Source organism: Trichinella spiralis (genome assembly GCF_000181795.1).
Source record: "Trichinella spiralis strain ISS 195 chromosome Unknown Scfld9, whole genome shotgun sequence".
Classification (NCBI taxonomy): Eukaryota; Metazoa; Nematoda; class Enoplea; order Trichinellida; family Trichinellidae; genus Trichinella; species Trichinella spiralis.
This window is the reverse complement of record NW_003526948.1, coordinates 1,057,388-1,077,647: the sequence shown is the minus strand read 5'-3', so window position 1 is coordinate 1,077,647 and position 20,260 is coordinate 1,057,388. Positions and strand designations below refer to the sequence as shown.

General features: G+C 29.6%; 4 protein-coding genes across 4 annotated transcripts; 2 read left to right on the top strand and 2 right to left on the bottom strand.

The window, feature by feature from the left end:
* The first annotated feature begins 4,689 nt into the window (after positions 1 to 4,689).
* Tsp_09553 (cuticle collagen rol-6) lies at positions 4,690 to 7,112 on the top strand. Its single transcript, XM_003371308.1, has 8 exons — positions 4,690 to 4,734; positions 4,790 to 4,906; positions 5,538 to 5,576; positions 5,897 to 6,023; positions 6,386 to 6,583; positions 6,638 to 6,711; positions 6,752 to 6,907; positions 6,963 to 7,112. Exons 1-8 carry the CDS (start codon positions 4,690 to 4,692, stop codon positions 7,110 to 7,112), a joined length of 906 nt encoding a protein of 301 aa, XP_003371356.1.
* A 364-nt stretch (positions 7,113 to 7,476) lies between these two features.
* Tsp_09554 (acetylcholinesterase) lies at positions 7,477 to 10,001 on the bottom strand. Its single transcript, XM_003371307.1, has 4 exons — positions 8,902 to 10,001; positions 7,915 to 8,325; positions 7,642 to 7,823; positions 7,477 to 7,556 (listed from the first exon to the last, which is right to left on the bottom strand). Exons 1-4 carry the CDS (start codon positions 9,999 to 10,001, stop codon positions 7,477 to 7,479), a joined length of 1,773 nt encoding a protein of 590 aa, XP_003371355.1.
* Positions 10,002 to 13,224: 3,223 nt separating this feature from the next.
* Positions 13,225 to 14,258, top strand: Tsp_09555 (cuticle collagen dpy-7). Its single transcript, XM_003371306.1, has 3 exons — positions 13,225 to 13,443; positions 13,722 to 13,823; positions 14,139 to 14,258. The coding sequence occupies exons 1-3, from the start codon at positions 13,225 to 13,227 to the stop codon at positions 14,256 to 14,258; spliced, it is 441 nt and encodes a 146-aa protein (XP_003371354.1).
* A 3,498-nt stretch (positions 14,259 to 17,756) lies between these two features.
* Positions 17,757 to 20,133, bottom strand: Tsp_09556 (putative ribosomal protein L16). The gene is made up of 5 exons (XM_003371305.1): positions 19,668 to 20,133; positions 18,748 to 18,816; positions 18,530 to 18,699; positions 18,036 to 18,275; positions 17,757 to 17,972 (listed from the first exon to the last, which is right to left on the bottom strand). The coding sequence occupies exons 1-5, from the start codon at positions 20,131 to 20,133 to the stop codon at positions 17,757 to 17,759; spliced, it is 1,161 nt and encodes a 386-aa protein (XP_003371353.1).
* Between the last annotated feature and the right edge of the window lie 127 nt (positions 20,134 to 20,260).

Below are 20,260 nucleotides of genomic sequence, written 5' to 3'. Positions count from 1 at the left end.
CGAATTCGCTCAGCAAGTACTGAATTGGAAAGAGAGAAAATATGTAAAATAATAAAAACTAAAATTTATCAAAAATAAATAATTCACTTCTGCCAGAATATCCAGCATGTACTGTCTGGCCAGAATAAAATGGATCGACCAAAAAATCTCCTATAACAAAGAGCACTTTCTTAATTATTTTATTTTATGGGTACAAAATCTGTCTCTAGCTGCATACCGGCCATATTTTTTGCGGTATCTTTACGAGGAGCAGTGCCAACTATGCTGGCTGAGATTTTTCTCACGAAATGTGACATCGTGTCTGTTCTTGATGCTTGATCTTGTCGATTTTTCAATAAGCTATGAGATCTAATTATATCTTGTTGCTTTGCTTTCTAAACATGAATTTTGAAAACAAAATTCTTAAAACTGTCACATCAATGAAGCTGTCGGTAATTTCATATTCAAAAAGTTAATCAAATTGACCTTGAATTACTTTATAAATACAGACTGATATGTTAATTATTTACTGAGGGGAACAAACAGGCAGACTATTTTTATTTGAACAGAATTTTATTGCTTATTTGTAAAATTTTCAGTGTTCTTTTTTCAGTGATAGATAATTGCCGAACAACTAACAAGCCGAATGAGCATGATCATGCTTTACTGATTAAAACGACGACAACGTGATTTTTTCACTGACACAAGTGTGCTAACATTAAATTTTAAATAATATCAAGTCCACGTGCATAATTAATTTCGTTTTTGTTTCTGTCAATGAATATTTTTGAAATTTCAAAATTTTAGATATTATTTGAATTTCTAAAAACTTTTCACTTAACAATTTCACTTTATCTTTAAAACATTGAAAATTTTGAATGCTAAAGGATAATGGATAATTTTTACAATATTAGTCGAAACAAACGAACTATTCTTTCAACTGACAATTGAATTTCCGTTTCAATTAAGGCTTGTTTCGATTTTCACAAACTCGGCTAATAATATGCTTGTTGTATTGTCGAAAAGAGTTTGAAACAATAAATTAAAAATGAAAATTCTGTTTTTGATTTTTTCATGTTCTGTTGTAGAAGCAAGTTTTATGAGAAAATGGAAAAGAGCAAAAATTCTTTGAAATTTTGAAAAAATAAATTTTATAAACAAATGATGAAGTGCAGAAATATTTATGTGACAAAGTAAGAGAACGAAGCAATTTAGAAAGAAAGTTGAGCAGCTGTTAGCATTGATTAATTCCATATGTAATAAAGCAAGAGTTGATAGATCATATCCAGAAAGCAATCCTGAGACAGCCCAAAGACTTTATAAAAAAATATACTTAAAACATAAAAAGAACTGAATTGATTAATTTTAAACAAAGAAAATGAAAAACTCTCAATCAGATTAATTAAAATTATCCAATTTCTGAACTGAACTAAACTGTCCAGCCAATTTTTCTACTGGATTGATTGAGCTTTCAAAAAAAATCAAAATTCAAACTCCAAACATAGAAATTTGAGCTATATTTTTGATAATTTGACCATTTTCTATTCAATCCTCAACACATGAATTTAACTTCTACGTGTAACTAAATATAGCCCAGCAATTTGGGGAGCAGTTGTCAACGTTGAAAACAACTTCATCATCAGTGAAACTTGACCGCATATATACACATACACACATATGTATATATATACATACATATATATATATATATATATGCATGTACGTATGATGATTTTTATTTACATTCTATTTGAAATAAATAAAAAGTTTAATTCTTTTCTTTTCTGCTTTTAAAATTTCTTCATCACTAATGATGCTTGTTAGCTATGACTAAATTGCTTGGCTAACTGAATTTCAACGTCTTCCGTCGACTGCAATGCAATCGTTCCAAACCTCTGATGGAGCTTTCCTAGCTTTGTTTGCTTTTTTGTCTTTTCTTTCAAATTTATTTCAATAAAAAACAAATGGACAAATTTCTACGACTACATGATGTTGAACAAGATGAAAATGAAATATTGTTATATTTCAAAATTGCCATGAAAACACTAATAAACACACACACCACTGATAAATTCAATGAGGAAATGAAATGAATTGAATAAACTTTGTGATTCTATCTTATGAAGGTTTTTCAAGCTCAATTTTAAAAGCATCTCTGTGCATTTGTGGCTGGAAGATGAAAAAGAAAAAACAAACAAAGAAAGCACGATATATTTAATCATCTTTTTGAAAATTTTACAGCATTCATTTGAAAACAATAAGCGCAAATTATATTCATAACATCATAATTTTTTTTTGAAAAATCATTAAATTTATAATATTATTATTATTCGCGTACAATCCTTGTTGTTTATTTTACTTTTACGTTTCTATCTATCTATTTATTTATCTATCTACTTATCTATCTATCCATATATTTAATAACACTATCATTATCTTCATTTCATGAACTGTTTTAAAAACATGCATCGATAAAATTGCACATAAGCTGATGATTAAATTTACTTCGAAATGTTTATTGCTTTATTCAGTGTGCATTCTTATTAATTATTTTCTATTAATGTTACTCACGTTTTTAAATTCATTTTATATAATTAAAAATTACTATGCTAAAAAAGCTATAAACTTAGTTGTATAATATTGAAAGAATACAAGATGCACATAACTAAATATGTTCAATATCTGTAATAAAAATAATTTAACTATCATAACAACCTGATTCGATTTTAACTCGCAGCATCATTTCTACTGTTTCTGTTAGCATCATTTCTACTGAAGTTGGCATTATAATTAGAATTTTCGATTCACCTTCATTACATCATTATAAATGATTAACGGTATCAATTATCAATAATTAACTATGGAAGTTTTGTAAAATGACAATGTAAATTGTTAAAAATAAGAATTTAACTTAATTTAACTAAATTTAACAAATTAATTTAACTTGAGACAAATTGAAATTTTAAAAATTATTGTTAGAAACGTTTGTTAAAGCAATTTGATAATTATCATATATCTTCTATGAGAAATTATAATTTAATAAATTGAATTAGAATAAATTCAAAAATATAATTCAATCAATTCGGCATATTATATGATATTTAATTTTATGCTTATTTATGTATAAAAAAAGTAAAGAAATGTAAAAATACATATTTTTAATGCGAATATTCTTCGTAATTTACCTCGAAAATATGAACGACGAAAGCGACTGCAGTTCAACAGACTTATGCAAAACGTCTTTGCTAGAACAACAGATTGGCAATTTGTTGACGATTTCAAACTCCAAAATTTCAGTTAGATCTGCTGCGCAAACAAGCCTACAAGTCAACTGATCATATTTACGCAGGTGAGAAGCCATTGTATTCAACGCATTTGGCAGAGCAAGCTTGAGATGTTGTCGTGCCTGTTTGCTGGTTTGTGTATTTTTATGAGCATGTTGAAATTTATTAGCCTGCATCCAAAACTTCCATTTTACATTATAATAATATAAATTTTCTAATGTTATCAATAGAGAATGGATTATCTCAGCGTTTGGTTTGTTTGCAAATTTGATAAAAACTGAGCAACTGTAAAAACTGTTTTCACTACTTTCCAAACTTCGTATAAAGTTTCAACTGATTATGATATTTTATAAAAATGTGCATAATCCCATATATATATATATATAATTAATTCAAATGTAAATTAATTTATCCATTAAATTTTGATCTTATTTCAATTAAAAATGAAAAAATAGATTGATAAATATAGATACAGGCAAATTTTAAAAATAATATGCTACCTGCTTTGCACAATGCCTTGTTGTTTTTTATCTTTAAAAGCAATTAAAAAAGTTTGCATGTCATGCATTTTGCATACGATTTAGATTTTCAAACTGAATTCACTAAATAAATTGGTTATTATTATTATTATTAAACTTGTAGCAATGAATTGCAGTATATTCAATTATTTTATTACTTCATTGAAACTGTGTCGATGATTTTCAATTAAACAGCTTGAATTGAATAATTAATGTTGTTTTACTTTCAAATTCATGATTAACATGGAATAGAATGTATTTCATGCAAGTAAAAATAATAAAAAGTTTCAGAAGCTACAGTTAAATATTTGCTGATTAAAAATATTTTGTCATGCATTCGTCTTTTCCTTAACCATACAGAATTGTTCCTTACGTCCAAGCATTTTATGCTTTCATTCAAATTTTGACTTATTTGAAAATTTCTTCATTACTTAAAATTATTTTTAAAAATTAATAAACAAAAATTGTATAGCGGTAAATGTTATGCTTTCATGTCAAACCTCATGCGAAAGTATTAGTTACATTTTTTAACGTTTGCATTTTTACAATGTTTGCATTGCATGTTTTAAGTATTATATTTCATATATTTCAAATGGTAGTGGTCAGTGTTTGTGGAAATTTTAGCAGTTTAAATGGAAAAAGAAGTATAACAGAAAACGGTGGTCGTGTGATGAAACCGTTTAGCTGATTAGTAATTCAAATTTACATATCATGCAAAACCATCAAATGAACAACGTTGCCAATTAAGAAAGCACAGAACGGCACTCTTCGTTATCTGTTCAATCGGTTTTTGTTTCATTAAATTCACTCACCTCTATATGGACAATATTTGCCAGTCGCCTCCATTCGTATTCTGTAGTAGTTCCATTTTCCTGAATGAAAACAGGTTCAACAATTAGGATAAAAATATGATGCAGAAGTTACCAGACTTCGAGATCGCCCGTAAGGCATGGGTTATAGCAGATGTGTCACAGATGAAATACTTAATGCACAACTAGATAATTCTAGATGAATGAGCAACTTGGCTTCTTTGCCCACATGACTTCCATAAATTCTTCATCAGGGGAGAAAATCAAAATTTCTACTATTGAGTTTCAGATTGAAAGTCTTCAAGCTTCAGTAAAGGTATCGATTTTTTCAGAAGATCGAGGCGTTTCCGTTGAATTTCCGATAATTCAAACTGAATTAGACACAATTCAATATTTTTGAAGAACAAAATAAGTGTTAGATCATCTGAGGAATGAATGTTGTGATAATTGAGCACAATCTTTTTTTTCTTTCCTACCAGTGATGTTTACTTGATATTCTAAGCATATCTAAAATGTGCTAATGAAGTTAACTATTCAACTTGAATGAACATAAACAAAAACTAACAATAAAAGAAAATCTCTTACAAAATTCTGCTACATTATTCAATCACTGCATGCCATTAAAATGTTTAATCTCTTTTACTGATGCGATAACGTTTACATAAATCCTATAAAATATTACTAAATAAATAGAGAAAAATATTTTATAAATCGCAATCACGTTTCTAATATTTATTTTAAAGTGTACATCAGTATTTTATATCACTTGAACACAGAAAAGGTTGACTCGTCCATTGCTTTAATTTTATTGTTTGGCGCTTTCCTATTTCTTTCAATGACAATCAGAAGTCGTAAATGTTGAATTACAAACAGAAATTGTCATCAAATTTCATAAATATGTTATTCATTTTTTTTATAAAATGATTTGAATATTTTCCTTTTTGTAGCTGAACGTGAAAATCATTTATGGTAATTTATCTGTAAGCGTAAATATTTTTACGTAGCCAAATAATTTCTTTTATTAAAGTGCAAACTTCTATTTAGAATCTCATTTCTAATTAAAATAATTGTCAACTATGAAAATTTAATACCTTTTTTATTAGCTTTGAATATTTTCACATGAAATATATTCATTTATCATTAATGTGAATTTGTAGACATATGCAGCTTTCAAAGCCTTTGCTGATTCGATCTTATTTTGGATTTCAAAGTAGGTTTCACATTCAAAATAAGTTCATCCAGAAATATGTGCGTTTTTTGGTCAATATTTTTGGCTTAAATATGATTTACGAATATTTATGTTTAGGTGCCTGCCAAAATAACTGCACATGCTGCAGTGTTTGTTAAACCACGAACATGTATTCTGTGTCAGGTTTGTGAATTCAGTGAAATGAAAAGAAATCTTGGTCCTCGTACTCTAATGAAAGGTGTAAGTAAATTAATCATTTTGTGAAAACTGTATTCTTACGAATGCATTGTTGCACAACTTTCTGCTTTAGCCCATTTCATGGACAAATTTTATAATGAGTATGGCAGTTGGAGGAATACTTCTTGTTTATTTATTTTATTTGAAAAAAGAGAAAGACAAGTGTAAGTTAGGTTTATGTAACAAAATATTAAAATGAAGTGAGTTCACTTAATATGTTGTCTGCGATATTTTATTATATTTGCATGAAAATTTGTACATAATTTGAATTTGAAAGGGGAAATTGTTTTGCTTTGATTCATTTCAGATTTGTCATTTTTCAAATTATGGGTTTTTGAAATCATTATGATTAATTTTGTTGTCATTCAGTGATAAATTTGGAAAAGAAAAGAATTATTGGTAAATCTTTAATCGGTGGCTCGTGGGAACTTGTGAATCATTATGGTCAGCCGGTGAAATCTGAAGATTTCAAAGGACAATGGCTGCTTATTTATTTTGGTTTTACTCACTGTCCTGACGTGTGTCCAGATGAAATTGAAAAAATGTGCAAAATTATTTCAATTTTGGGTTTGTAATTTTTCGTTCTCTTCAACGCGCACTATATTATTTGGACAACTTTAGACAAAGATAAAGAGTTTGCCATTGTAAAACCATTGTTTGTTTCTGTTGATCCTGAAAGAGACGATCCAGCAGCGGTGAAGAGTTATGTGGAAGGTGGCTAATTTTATTTTACAGTTTGCGCTAATCTCTCTTTTACATTTACGGCATACTGTAGAATTTTCACCAAAACTACTCGGACTTACTGGTAGTGAAGAGCAAGTGAACAAAATATGTAAAGCGTTTCGTGTTTATCGAAGCCAGGGTCCACGAGATCAAGATGATGATTATATTGTACTTTAATTGATCTTTTCATTATTATTTGTTTATATAAATTTAAATTTTGCAGGTTGATCATACTATAATTATGTATTTGATAAACCCGGATGGCGGTTTTGTAGATTATTATGGACAGAGTAGAAATGCTGAAGAAATTGCTAATGCTATTCGGACAAAAATTATTATTTATGAAAGCCAGTTGAAACTACGCGGAAAATAATAAATGTTTTGTATAATTGATGTTGTTGTTTTTTGAAAAGTTTTCTAAATATGCGTTCAGTTTCGCGTAGAATTGAAACACGTTCCATGCTGTATCAAATTCATGTAAAATAATTGCATTGGAAAGATGAAATCAATCTCGTTGATTGATATTGATGGTGAATTTTAAAATTTCAAACGAAAACAGTCCTAGAAATGAAAATTTCATCAAAGATTAAGTATTATCCATTTATTTATTATATGTGGAACAAATAGTATTTATCCAGAGATAGACGGATAGATAATCTACATAAAACACAAAGTGCACAATGAACAGATAATAAATAAAATTCGTGGAGTTGTTCGAAACCAATTGAATAAGACACTTATATTTTCAGTATAGAGCACAGAAACGAGATAAAAGCCACCATGATGCACAAAATTTGACTGTGACAATTTTTTTGGCCTATAAGAAAAAACTTTATTTTTAACAGAATAATTAATTGAAATTCACTTCAGTTTTTGATAAAAAATTGTTTTGTTTTGCTAACCTGCATTTAATTCATTTTTGTGCAGCAAATATTCAATTTCTCGAGCTGCTCGCCAAGTTTTACAAGTATCTTCTTTTAAATGATATTCAATTTCTCTGTTGCGAAATTTCAGCGCAAAAGACTGTTTACTTTCTAATGTATACTGTGGCCATTGGAGACTACGCTGAGGTACTTCTGGTTTCCTGAAATAAATAAAAGAAAGAAGCAAACAACAACATCACATCTAATCATAACTTGCAAAGATATAAAAATCAAGACCCTGTAGATGCAAACGTAGTCCAATATCGGATAATTTCTTTACTAAATTCCGCTTCCTGGGCAGTGTAATTCGCCGGATGTAGTAATGGTAAGCCGAATACAAATTCAATTTCATATCCGTGCATTACACCTGCCCATGCTGGCCACGGATTGCTTGACGATCGTTGCTTGAAATGATAAACATAAATGTGACTGCCGCTGTTGTGGCGCAACATCTCTTCTCCAAACCACATCGAATCACAAGTAAAAAAGTAATCGCCCACCATTTTATTGACAGCATCACGATAATGAAATGGTTGATTTCGACACTGTCGATCCCAATAATGAAAAGCTGCTGCTCGTCGCATTACCGGTGAATATAATGACAAAGCTTCCTCTAAGCATTCCAAAAATGCTTCTTGATTTAACAAATTTTCTTGGTCAATGCTAAAATTCAATTATCATCTGCATGCGTTTTAAAAATAATCATTTTACGATCATTTTAAAGCTTTTTAGACAATAAATAATGGATATATAAATTAAATTAATCGATTCTCATCAATTTAAACAAAGAAAAAATAAAAAAAAAATATATTGTGCATGTAGATATTCATTTATTCAAATTTATTTATATCAGCTGATATTTGATATTAGAAAGAAGTTGAATATAAACTGAAATTATTGTAGACGTATGAAAATTAAAAATTAAATAATGTATCATATTAATATAACAACAGCATGAGAATTTGATAAATTATAATGCTTACCATCATGCAATTAATAAATTGAAAAATAAGGAGCTGAATAAAGCTTGCTCATTTGCAGAATCTTTTTTTTAACACATTCAAAGTAGTTGAATTGTTAAACTCAAACTGAATTCAGTAATGAGACTAACATAAAAGTTTAGCTGAACTGAATTTTTAAATGAAAGCAATAGCCCTGTTTCATTAGTTGTTTGTAAATAGAGAATTAATGAATTGAAAACATAAATTATTAAAGAAAAGAAAGAAAAAAGTATTATACCGAAAATAACGCGGAAGGTAATAGAAAGTCCAAAAAGAGCCTTCATCTTCGTTGATTCCAATTATCAAATCCATGTCCTTCTTGTAATGGCCCTCGTGCAGAGAGATAAATGCATCTTCAGTAAAAAATCCGGCTCGATCTTTACTGACTATTACAAATGGAAATTCCAGAAAAGAAAGCGTAACATCCCACAGGGCGTCATTCAATTGTTTGGCAGTTTTATTCAGTAGACAATCTATAATCAACGCTTTTTCACTAAAATCACATTTAAGTGATCGTACAAAATCCATCGCTTTTCCATAAGCTTTTTTGGGAACTTCCATTGCCCAAGGATTGTCTAAAGCACCACTTTGAAGGATACCATTTTTAAACAGAGGTTGACTTTGTGCAGATATCATATGCGCAACAATACTAGCTGCGCCGGCACTTTCACCAATTAAACATACACTATCCGGGTTTCCACCAAAGTAAGCAATATTTTCACGAATCCAACGCAAACCCAGTTGCTGATCTAGCAAACCCATGTTGCCTGGTACTCGAGGATCATCCAAGTACAAGAATCCAAAAACACCCATTCGATAATTGAGATTGACAATGATTACATTTCCTTCAGATGCAAATGCTCGGCCGTCATACAATTCCAAAGATGGACTGCCGTACCAAAATCCACCACCGTACAACCATACTAATACAGTAGCGTTGCGAACGCCCCATGGCACCCACATGTTCAAGTATAGGCAGTCTTCGTCTATGGGAGTATTAGCATTCCACATTTCAGCACCACGAAATCCTGGAAATGTTGTATCCTTTCCTTGGTAACAAGCTTTAGCAAGAGTTGTTGCTAATTTGACCGTAGACCACGGTTTAACCATTTGTGGTGGTTGAAAACGTAATTGACCAACTGGAGGTTGCCCAAAAGGAACTCCCAAAAATGAAGCAACTGGATGTCCTGCTACTGTTTCCAGTTTGCCTCGAACAACACCTAAAGGTGTAGTAATGTCTACTGGTGTACCGAGTGTGCATAATCCAAGAAATGATAGAACCAGCAACACAGTCCTAAATAACCACCATAGAGCGCAGTCCATTAGAATAGCGAGCATCATTGATGGCAGCAGAATAATTTTCCTGCAATTATATTATTATTATTATTATTATAAGTGATTTTGTAAAATATTCTTTCTTTTCTAAAATATATGTTATAAATGAAAAGTAATTTAAATGTGCAGTGTATTTTCCGTAACATCTGTGCATATGGAGTTTACAAATACCAAATAGCATGTTGAAATAAATGAATATCTTAATAATGAAGACCACCAATTTTTAATTAAGACACTCTTTTGCAGACAAGCGTGCAACGTAGTGGACAAGTGGGAAGCGGTCACACAATGACCGCAGGTTAGGCCACTTAATCAATTTTGATCTATAAGCTTGATCTGTTTAGCCGACGACGCTATGCTGATGTTTATTGGAGGGTGAGAACGAGCGACGGAGACGGCTGCACTGCAATGGTTGAAGATAATCACTTGCTTCCGTCAGACTTTGCTGACAAGTTTATTTTCCGGAAACATGCCGCTCATAAGCAGTTTTGCTCGTAAATCATACTAACAGCTAGATCAAAGCAAATGTTTTCAGCAAACTAGCATGGTGGTCACTGGCGATTTTATATTTCAAAATAAATTTAAGAATGAATAAAAAAACCACAATACTTCTTCAATGGATGAATCTATAATGTTTAAATTTTTAAGACTGCTTTTTTTGAAACACGCTAATTGCTGTAATAATTAAGAAGTGTCCATTAACAGGATGAAAATTTTCCCACTTTCTTAATCGGCTGCGATCAATAATAGCTGAGAAGAAAATCGTTCTTAGAAAATTTAAGCATGAAAGGAAGCCTCTCTGATGATCATCAGTTTAAAACAAAATGCTACTAACTTCCTTAGGTCAAGTAAGCTTTACTGAATTTATGGCTGGATGCTTCAATAGCAATTTTACAAGATCTTTTAACAATGAACAAATTTATTGGCCTAACTTTGAAAACTTGCATTCTGCTACTTTATCTTTGCTACTCCTATTTACTGTGCTGCAGAATAATAATATAAGTATATATAAAGACTTAATTGAATAACAACAAGTAAAAAATTTTGAAGAATTATGATAAATCCTTAAAAATTGAATGATAGTTAGTTAGTGTATTGTGTTTCATTGAAAACTTAATTTTTCTTTTCTATGTTATTTTACATTCATTGAAAATTAACAATAACACTTTATTGATAAAAAAAACTTCCGTCTAACTAGCATTATACATAGTAAGCATTACTGTTTTATTCAGCTGCTCATATATGTTACGAAATTTTTTGAAAAATGTTCTCTTTTTAGAAGTGTCATAGTTAATTAGATAAAATGAAGCGGATAAACAATTTCAAAACAAAAGTTATCAAAACAATTTATTAACTACAATAAATTGCATAATGTAAGATTTTCAGTAAAATTACAAATCAAGAATTAATTTAATATTTCATTCCATTAAAGCTGTGTAAAATGCAGGCATAAAAAGCATGAATGAACATAAGTAGTAGATTGTCACGAAGGATAAAGATATTTTTTAATAAATAGGACAATATTTTTATTTTTTCCATAACTTAGTTTAGCCAATAGTTGTTGTTAAATGTTTTTTTTGAAATGGAAGCTCTACCCGTGGTAATGATCTAATGAAAAGTTGTAATTCATTGTAATGAAAATAATTGAATGAAATGAAGTGAATAATCCGTGAAATGAAACTTTAACAAAAATAAAAAGAACTAAAATTGAACAAATTAATGATATTTCCATTAAACAATAAACATATTCATTAATAGAACATGCAAATAACAATATCAGTCTGTGTCAAGAATTAAGCCGGATGTGTTATAGTTTAATTGATGAAGTAATATCAAGGCATCAATAAAAACAACAAATATTTACTTTGATCACTATTTGGCTAGGTTAAATGTGCTGAATCTTTATATCACATATGAACAATTAATGATGTGGTTCTTTTCATTTTGTTATCATCTATTACAACCAAGCGACATAAATGATGCTGAAACAGCTGAAATGAGAAGCATGTGATAAATAGCAAATAGAAAGAAAGATAGACAGATAGATCATTGCTTTGCTGCTATTTATTGAAATTGAAAATAGCGCCGTTCTCATAAATGAATGCTGCATTTAGGGAAAAGCAAAACAATGTAAGATAATTTGCATTTTAGAATAAGAAGAAAATAACATTTCTTTTATATGGATAGTACGTTGAACAAGTTCGTGTTAAATTTTTATTCACTGTTCTATCATTGCCGATTGGTTTATTGTCTTCAATATTGCAAATGAATAGTTAAAACATACTTATTTTTACACATTTTTGGATACTTTGAAAATGTAAAAAGTTTTTTTAAGAGTATAAAATAAATACATATTTTGTATCGTCCGTTTTGTGTATGGATCGATCATTGACAAATCCAGCTGCAAATCACAATTTAAATTAGATACATGATTGGAATGGTTATGAATGGAATCTTGTAAAATGTACATATACAATTCAGAAGAGAAGAAGCAAGAAAAAAAATAATAAAAATAGGTTTTTCGAAGCATTTCTAAGCCATAAATTACAATTGAAATAGAACTTCAAATATTCAATTTGTTGTGATACGGAACTTGTTGTGTACAACTGTTAATTTGAAATTGTTGAAAGCATCGTTTGAAATTTCAATTTTAATATTAAATTTAATAATATTGATAGTGATAAGGAAATTGATTTTTAAGTTAAATTTCTCAAAATCAAATCTGAATTACCAGTCAGTCATCAAATAACTGAGTGACAGAACAATTTGCTTTTTTTTTAAATGCAAAATACTAATAAGTAGATGATATTACTGAAATGTAAAATGCCGCTGTAAACTTATGTAAAAGAAGAAGAAGAAGAAGAAGAAATGTTTTCAATCATTAAATCGGCTTTTCACGTTAGCATGCATGTTTACAATCTTGTTTATCAACTGTTAGTAGATTAAAAAGTTCGCAATAGTAGCATTGAGACGTTGCATTTGCATTAAAGCTCGTGTCTAGACGACGTGAAACAATAAATAAATGCTTCTGCATGTGGTTTTTGTTTGTTTATTTTTTCATGCAAATCACAAGTGGTGAGTAAATTCATTTGAAAAACAATTGAAAAAAAGGGAAAAAACTTTACCTCACCTTGCTTAGCAATGTTATATTACATGAAAGGAAAAAGTGTGATGCATGAAAAGAAAATAAGTGGCAGTTATGTTTTTGCTGTTATTGCTGGGACAAATGTTCAGTTCACCTGAATTGACGCAGAAAAAGCAAAATGCAGTCTTGAGCTTTGTTGTGCGCAAAATGTACACATGTGTTTGCTTTATTGGCGCAGATGCGAGAATTTGGCTAAATGCTATCTCTAGAATTGAACGGATAAGCGGTCAGCAAAGCAAACACCAATCATCACATGCTTTTAAGCTTGGTCAACATGACCATCACACACCGAAGACGAATGTCAATTTTCATTTCCGAAAATTAACATGACAATTATTGGCTTGTCTATCTACTTTTGGCAGATTTTCTTTTAATGTTAATTTCATCAAGCACGAAAACAAAGTACTGCTTTTCATATTTTCATATTAATAAAATAAATGAAGCCATTTTTTTCTATTTGTTATTTATAAAACAAAAAAGGAAGAAGAAGAAGAAGAAATATTAAAACAATTGCAATCGATTTGATTTAGTTACCTTATTGATAATGATCTTATTAATACTTTTGATATGTCAAAAAGCACAACGTTTCTGGCAAACCAACTCCGCAATGCAATCATCTCATTAAGCAAACGAATAATGAATATCGGGGAATATTTTCAGCACGTACCACTCAAAGAACAGTTATTAATTTAAAGAGTCAAATTTATGACAAAACTGAAAAGTGTTTAATGACTCCCAGTCGAATTTTCCTCCTTTTCCTGGTCGATACCATTCTTTTAAAGATGAAAAATTTAACCACAAAAAAGAAGGAGCTTTTCTTTATTATTATGTTTTTTTATATTTAAATAATAAAAATGAAAAAACCAAATAACTGTTTTCATTTTTGCTTTACAAAAACTTCCTCAGTTCAGCAATAAAACAGGCTAGATCAAAGGGTCTGTTAGATGTCATCTGGTTGAAATCCCTAATTAACAATATACTGTTGTCGGTTTCAGCTTCATCTTGCATTATTAAATCTCAAGGAAACTGAATTTATTGCCGACCAAGTCGATAACCGGAAAGGAAAACGCTTTCGTGCCCAGAGACATACTATCGTTTGTCCGAAATTGATCTAACACATTTCTTCATCATACACACTCGAGAATTTTAAAAAGTAGAAGAAGAAGCGCTATTTACTATCAAGCTCAAACATGACCAATTAAATTGAACAGTTTGTTTTCAGTATTCAATGTAGAAAATTACTTTTGAAAAGTTCTTTTACACTCCCTTTTCCCATAAGCTGAGAACAAACATATATAGATGCATTCACTGTTTCAGTTGGTTTTAAAGTCATTCTCTTTAAAAAGCTATTTCAAATAACAAACTCTTAAAAATTTGCTTCAATGATATGGAAAATCTATGCAACCGACGACCACTTCTCTGAAGTATAATTTAAGTAACTTGGTTTAAAGTATTATTTTATTCTAAAAATATAAGCATTGCAATTTAGTAGATTTCTTTGCCTTGAAAACATTTTTCCTAACTCAACTTTTGTAAAGTTCTTACCAATGGATTGATATATATATATATATACGGTTTTGTTAATAATATATTAAAACTTGTTCAAAGTTTTCCTCCACACTGACTTTCTGTTATGAGTCTTAACTAACATGTATACTTCTTCTTCTTGAATATATTTTGTTATAACTTACATGTATGATGTAACTTGAAAAGAAATTAAAAATTGTCAAATCATTCATCAATAAATTTCAGTCATATTTTTACATGCTTGCTCCCATAATTGCAAAGTTTACATTATCGTAACTGTTCAAGAATACAATTTCACAATAAACTGAATAATAACAAAAGTTAGAAAAAAGGGAAAATGTTTTTCAAAACTGCACTTCAAATTTTTCAACTGCGTTCTTGAACAGCAAATAAGTAAAATTATTAAATATTCATTCATAAATGACAAATGTTATGCTAATATCTGATTTGAAAATTTTTAAATTACTACTTTTGAAAAGTTTCTTTAACTAAAAGAACTGCATTAAAAATAAAAGCTATCCAAATATATGTAAATATTGGAGAAACGAAAATGTTGAATGAACAATTTTCACTAATGATACTGCCTATCGTAAATATGCAAATAATTGTTGATTTCAATTGATAATTTCTGACATACATTTTTCAAAGACTATCTTCATCCTTTTCACATGTTCCTTTGTCTTATAATGAGATTTTGAAAGGTAGATTTTCTTCTTTTGAAATATTGCTTTGAAATTTGAAATCAGATAATATAAAATGACTTACTCCAGAGTTGATAAGGGATGCTTAGTGATCATCACGATCGTAGAGGTTGGTAATTTGATGCTTGATGATTGAACTTTTTGAACTGATTGATGATAATGGATATGGTGCCGGCACAATTGTAAAAAGGCAAGAAAAATACTGACTTTATCAACAGACGACGCTGTTTGGCGCTAATTTCAAAATAAAAGCAAAATAAATAAGTAAATACGAAAACAGAAAAAAAGACTTCCCTCTAGTCGTTATAACTCATTTTTCGATTACCAGCAAAATTGGGGGGAAATATTTTAATGTCTGTCCGATTTAATCAAACTTTCGGTCATTTTTGTCTCATTCAATAGGTGCCTAAACGCTTACATATCACGCTAACTCGGTCTCAACGAAAAGAATCAATGGTAACGACAGAGAGTCGCCAATCAACAACGATGGTTGCTCGTCGCTCATCGCACAACTATCGTCCATTTCTCACATCCAAATTTTGAAATGCCTAGACTTGATAATCTAATCGTTCATCAATCAGGCTGTTCAGAAAAATAAAATCCGTTGAAAAGTTCAAATTTGAAATATGAAAATTTTCAACTACAATTATTAATATGCATGCATATTGCTTCTGGTAAATGAAAAGGGATAAACAATTTTAAAAAGTGTATAAACTTTAACAAACAGAACTTTTGGAATATTTTAAAATAAAATTATCATAGATGCGCAGAGCAGTTAGTCGTTACGCAATATATTTACGAATCCTTGCTTGTTTTTTATTCAATAAAATGCATTCAGTATGAACATACATGTCCTTGTGTTGCTGAAATTGGAAATTTAATAGAAAATACTAAATTTGAAAAAACTTAACCCAATATTAAAGTTTCAAATCAAAAAATACAATACAAACATTTACAATATTGCTTATTGCATTCTTGTCGTTGTTTTCACTTTTGGAAAAGCATACTGCTTAAAATTGCTGCTGTATCACACTTTTCATCAATCACAGTATGTTTTATTACTTGGATAAATGTGCAATTTTCATTTCTATTTGAAAACTGAATAATATTTTGTCAAATATTCAAACTTTTGCATCAATTTTACAAAATTACTTTATAGTTGAAGTTGTATTGAAAAGTAATTTTTAAATAAAACACAATAAAAAAAATTATGACTGTATATATCCTTATACTGCTGAAAGAGTGAAGATTTTTATTAGAGTATGAGACGACATCATTCAATAATCACTTTACACTTTTTGAAAATTGGAATGACGATGAAAAATATCGTGCTAATCAGGCATATAATATGCTGTTGTCAACAAATATTATTACCACTTAAATGCCAATTGAACACGGCAGTTGCTTCAATGTTTAACGTTTGGCCCAACCAACCAAACAAAACACCATGTTCTGACAGATCGCAATCGATTGGATTGGTCATGAAGGAATCGAATTTATTTAACATATTATTTATGAATACTGGCAATGCATGGAGAGTTTTTACAAATCTAGCAGTGGGCTGCAAACGGTCAATTATGTTCTCAGCTCATTTAGGGGTCATTGATCTACTGCTACAATCACAACTACAACTGCAACTACTACCACTCTGCTGAGATTGAAAAATTCAATGAAAACTACCACACAAACACACACCTATTTCATATATATATATATATATATATATATATTCATTTTGTTCGTCCATAATAATAAATTATTTTACACTGAATAAAACATACAACTGATTTTGAGTTACATATTATTTTAGCTTCACACTTAATTCCAAAACCATTCAACTTTAAAAATAAATGCAAAACATTTTAATGTAATGCAATACGTTTGTATACTTATGTTTCCTTGTATGTGTATTTGTAATAATAAAAATTAATTTTATCATACAAATTACTTTAATAATGCATGTGCAACAGTTACTATTAATTTATATGTGAAAAGCGTCTTTAAAATTTGGCTTATTAAATTTCAACACTGAATAAATCAGTGATCATGAATTATGAAGAACTGCTGAAAAACATTCAATAAATTGATGTGACATTGATAAATTATGTGCTAATCTGTTTCCCAGAGAAAAATTAGGATTAAGAATAAATGAACTGATAAATGAAACAGATCTGTCAGATATACTGGTTTCACAAATAAATGATAATATAAAATTAAATAAATATTATAAAATGCCTCAATTTGTGTGGTTCAATATTCACTTTGAAACTGATATAATATTGCTGTGCTTCATTATAGAACGCAATAAGGACAGTTGTCTCATAAAATAAGAATTGTTGACATTTTCAAATTTTATTCATCAATCCAGCATCACACATGCCTGTATCATCTATATTTTCCACCCCAAATGTAGTCGTATTGTGAAAGCCATCGAGAACAGTTTTGCATATTCCACTTCATCAAAAACTCCCAAGTGTATAAGTTACGATTGTTTTCCTCTATATATTTCTTCGTCTTCTCTTCTTCAACAAGATCTTCTTGTGTAACCATTTCAGCAGGAAATGGAAGTGAAATCGCAACATTCTTCAATATTCTTAGTGCCTATCATGAAATTAAAGGCAAACAGTAAAAAAACATTTTAAAAAGCAATTTTATTCATCTCACCTCGTCGATAGTTACGTAACCACCGTATTCAATGATTATCCTTCCAGCACGTACGGGAGTAACGTAATGATGAATAGATCGCTTTCCACCTCCAAGCTTCATTCCTTGCGGTACTTTTGTACGTGGCAACCACGGTGGATCAACGCGCCATATGGCAAAAGAATTTTTTGTTATCCAAGGATTCACCTTTTTTCTGATAGTTTCAAAATGATTGTGATGCAAAAAACCACCACGCACTGCCTAAAATCATTTCAACTTTAAACTATTTAATTTATGAATAAAAATCAGTTTATTGAATTCAACAAACCTATTTGAAATATAATTTCTTTCCTAATAATGTCAACAGTTTACTTTATTCAGGCAGCATTCAAATGATTCATTAAAAGCTGCACACCATTTAAAAGTATTTAAATTACTTCTTATAAAACATTGATCAAGAAAATTTCGATTATTCCATAATAAAATTTAAAAAAACAATAAACGCTAATTCATACTCGGACACCATACTGCTGATGAATCAACTTATTATTGATAAGCTCTGGCCCACGAATTTCAATCAGTCTCCTTGTAGCATATTTTGGATATTCACCTATGGAAGGATTAAATATCGGAGTTTTCAGTACAATAGGTAATGTACGCTGGTCATTCGGTGGGAAAATCACAGCTTAAATGAAGAGAGTTAAAATAGGTATTCAAAAGTTAACAAACCTACGTCCAAATTCAACTGGAGTTTCTACCATTTTTATCCCTGAAGAAGTCAATACTAAGCACTGTTTTACGTCTAAAAAACAAAATAAATAATCGTAGAAGAATGTTTAAAATTAAAATGTACAAAAAAATAATTCGTAATATATACTTACTTAAAAAATTAGCCATTCCTCTCAATAAAAGTGAATTCATCTTTAGCTTATCGGTTATAACATAACTTCAGCATATATTAAATATCTGAAATAAAAATAAATTTTATATTATTATTATTCTTCAGTTCTTCAAATTATTTTAAGTCTACTTTTTTCAATTAAAATTAATTAAAAATATTACAGTATTTTGTAAATTCTTTATAGTAAAAAGTACAATTTTATCTTACTGTAATCACAGTTTTGCAGAATCTTAAAAAAAGAATGTCTACATTCTTTCTTATTTAATGATACGAATTCACGAAATTTTATTTTCTATTTATTTATTAATCTTAAACATTCTGCTTATGCTATAGTGTGAAAGTGGTTCTCAAAAGTGACATTCACGTTCGTCAGTTCGTTCAACTGAAAATCTTAAAATGCAAACAATTATCTTATTTTAACTTTAATTTTCAAAAAATATATTTATAAAATAAATGCAATTTTGTTTCGTATATCAAAATAAATCACAGCAAAGTCATTCGTGGAAATGAAATAATAACAATAATAAATATGGGGGAAGAAAATTTATAATAATAATAATAATAATATGGAAGAAGTAAATTTTAGAAAGCAGAAGAATAAAAGAAAAGTTGTGCATAAAATTGAAATTCGTCTCAAAGAAAAGCAGAACGATTTGTGCACACGGCGCACCCGTCTGAATTATAGTAGAACGATAATAGACATTTTTACATGTAAAAGTCTTCTTTGTCGTCGTTGTGAGTTAAATGAATACCAGAATCAAAGGAACTTTGACAATCATGGTTGACTGCCAAACTTTCTGCATAAGTTGTAGTAATTTTTACCGGACTCTCATTACAAGCAATTCCTTTTTCATGAGCATCTTCTTGCCCTTTACTTGATGATGAAGTGAAGGATGCATCTGAAAGTGGCCGTTGCTGCATCTTGGCAGCTAAGCCCAATTCTCCTGGACTGAAGCGTTTGCCTCTCAAACGAGTCGGTGGTATTGGAATCCGTAAAACAGAGTTTTGTCTGGAGAAATAACGTTTGCCGGGAAATTCTTCCTGCGATTCGATTGATTCACAATTTAAATTTGTTATTTCACAATTGCATTCATCGAGATCTTCCAACGAGCTGCCACTAGATAACGAAAATGCAGTTACCAATGAAACTGTTTTTAAATTTTCAATAGCTTCTCGTAGCGCTTCCATTTGTTTCAACAGAGTTGCATCAGTATCCATTAGAGCAATCTAAATATAAATTTTTAATAGTTTTAATGAATAAGTTTGTTTTCTGTAAAAAAAGTTTTTTTATAATTATTCTAAAAATACATAACTATTTACAATGAGCGAAAACTGGAATAATAAT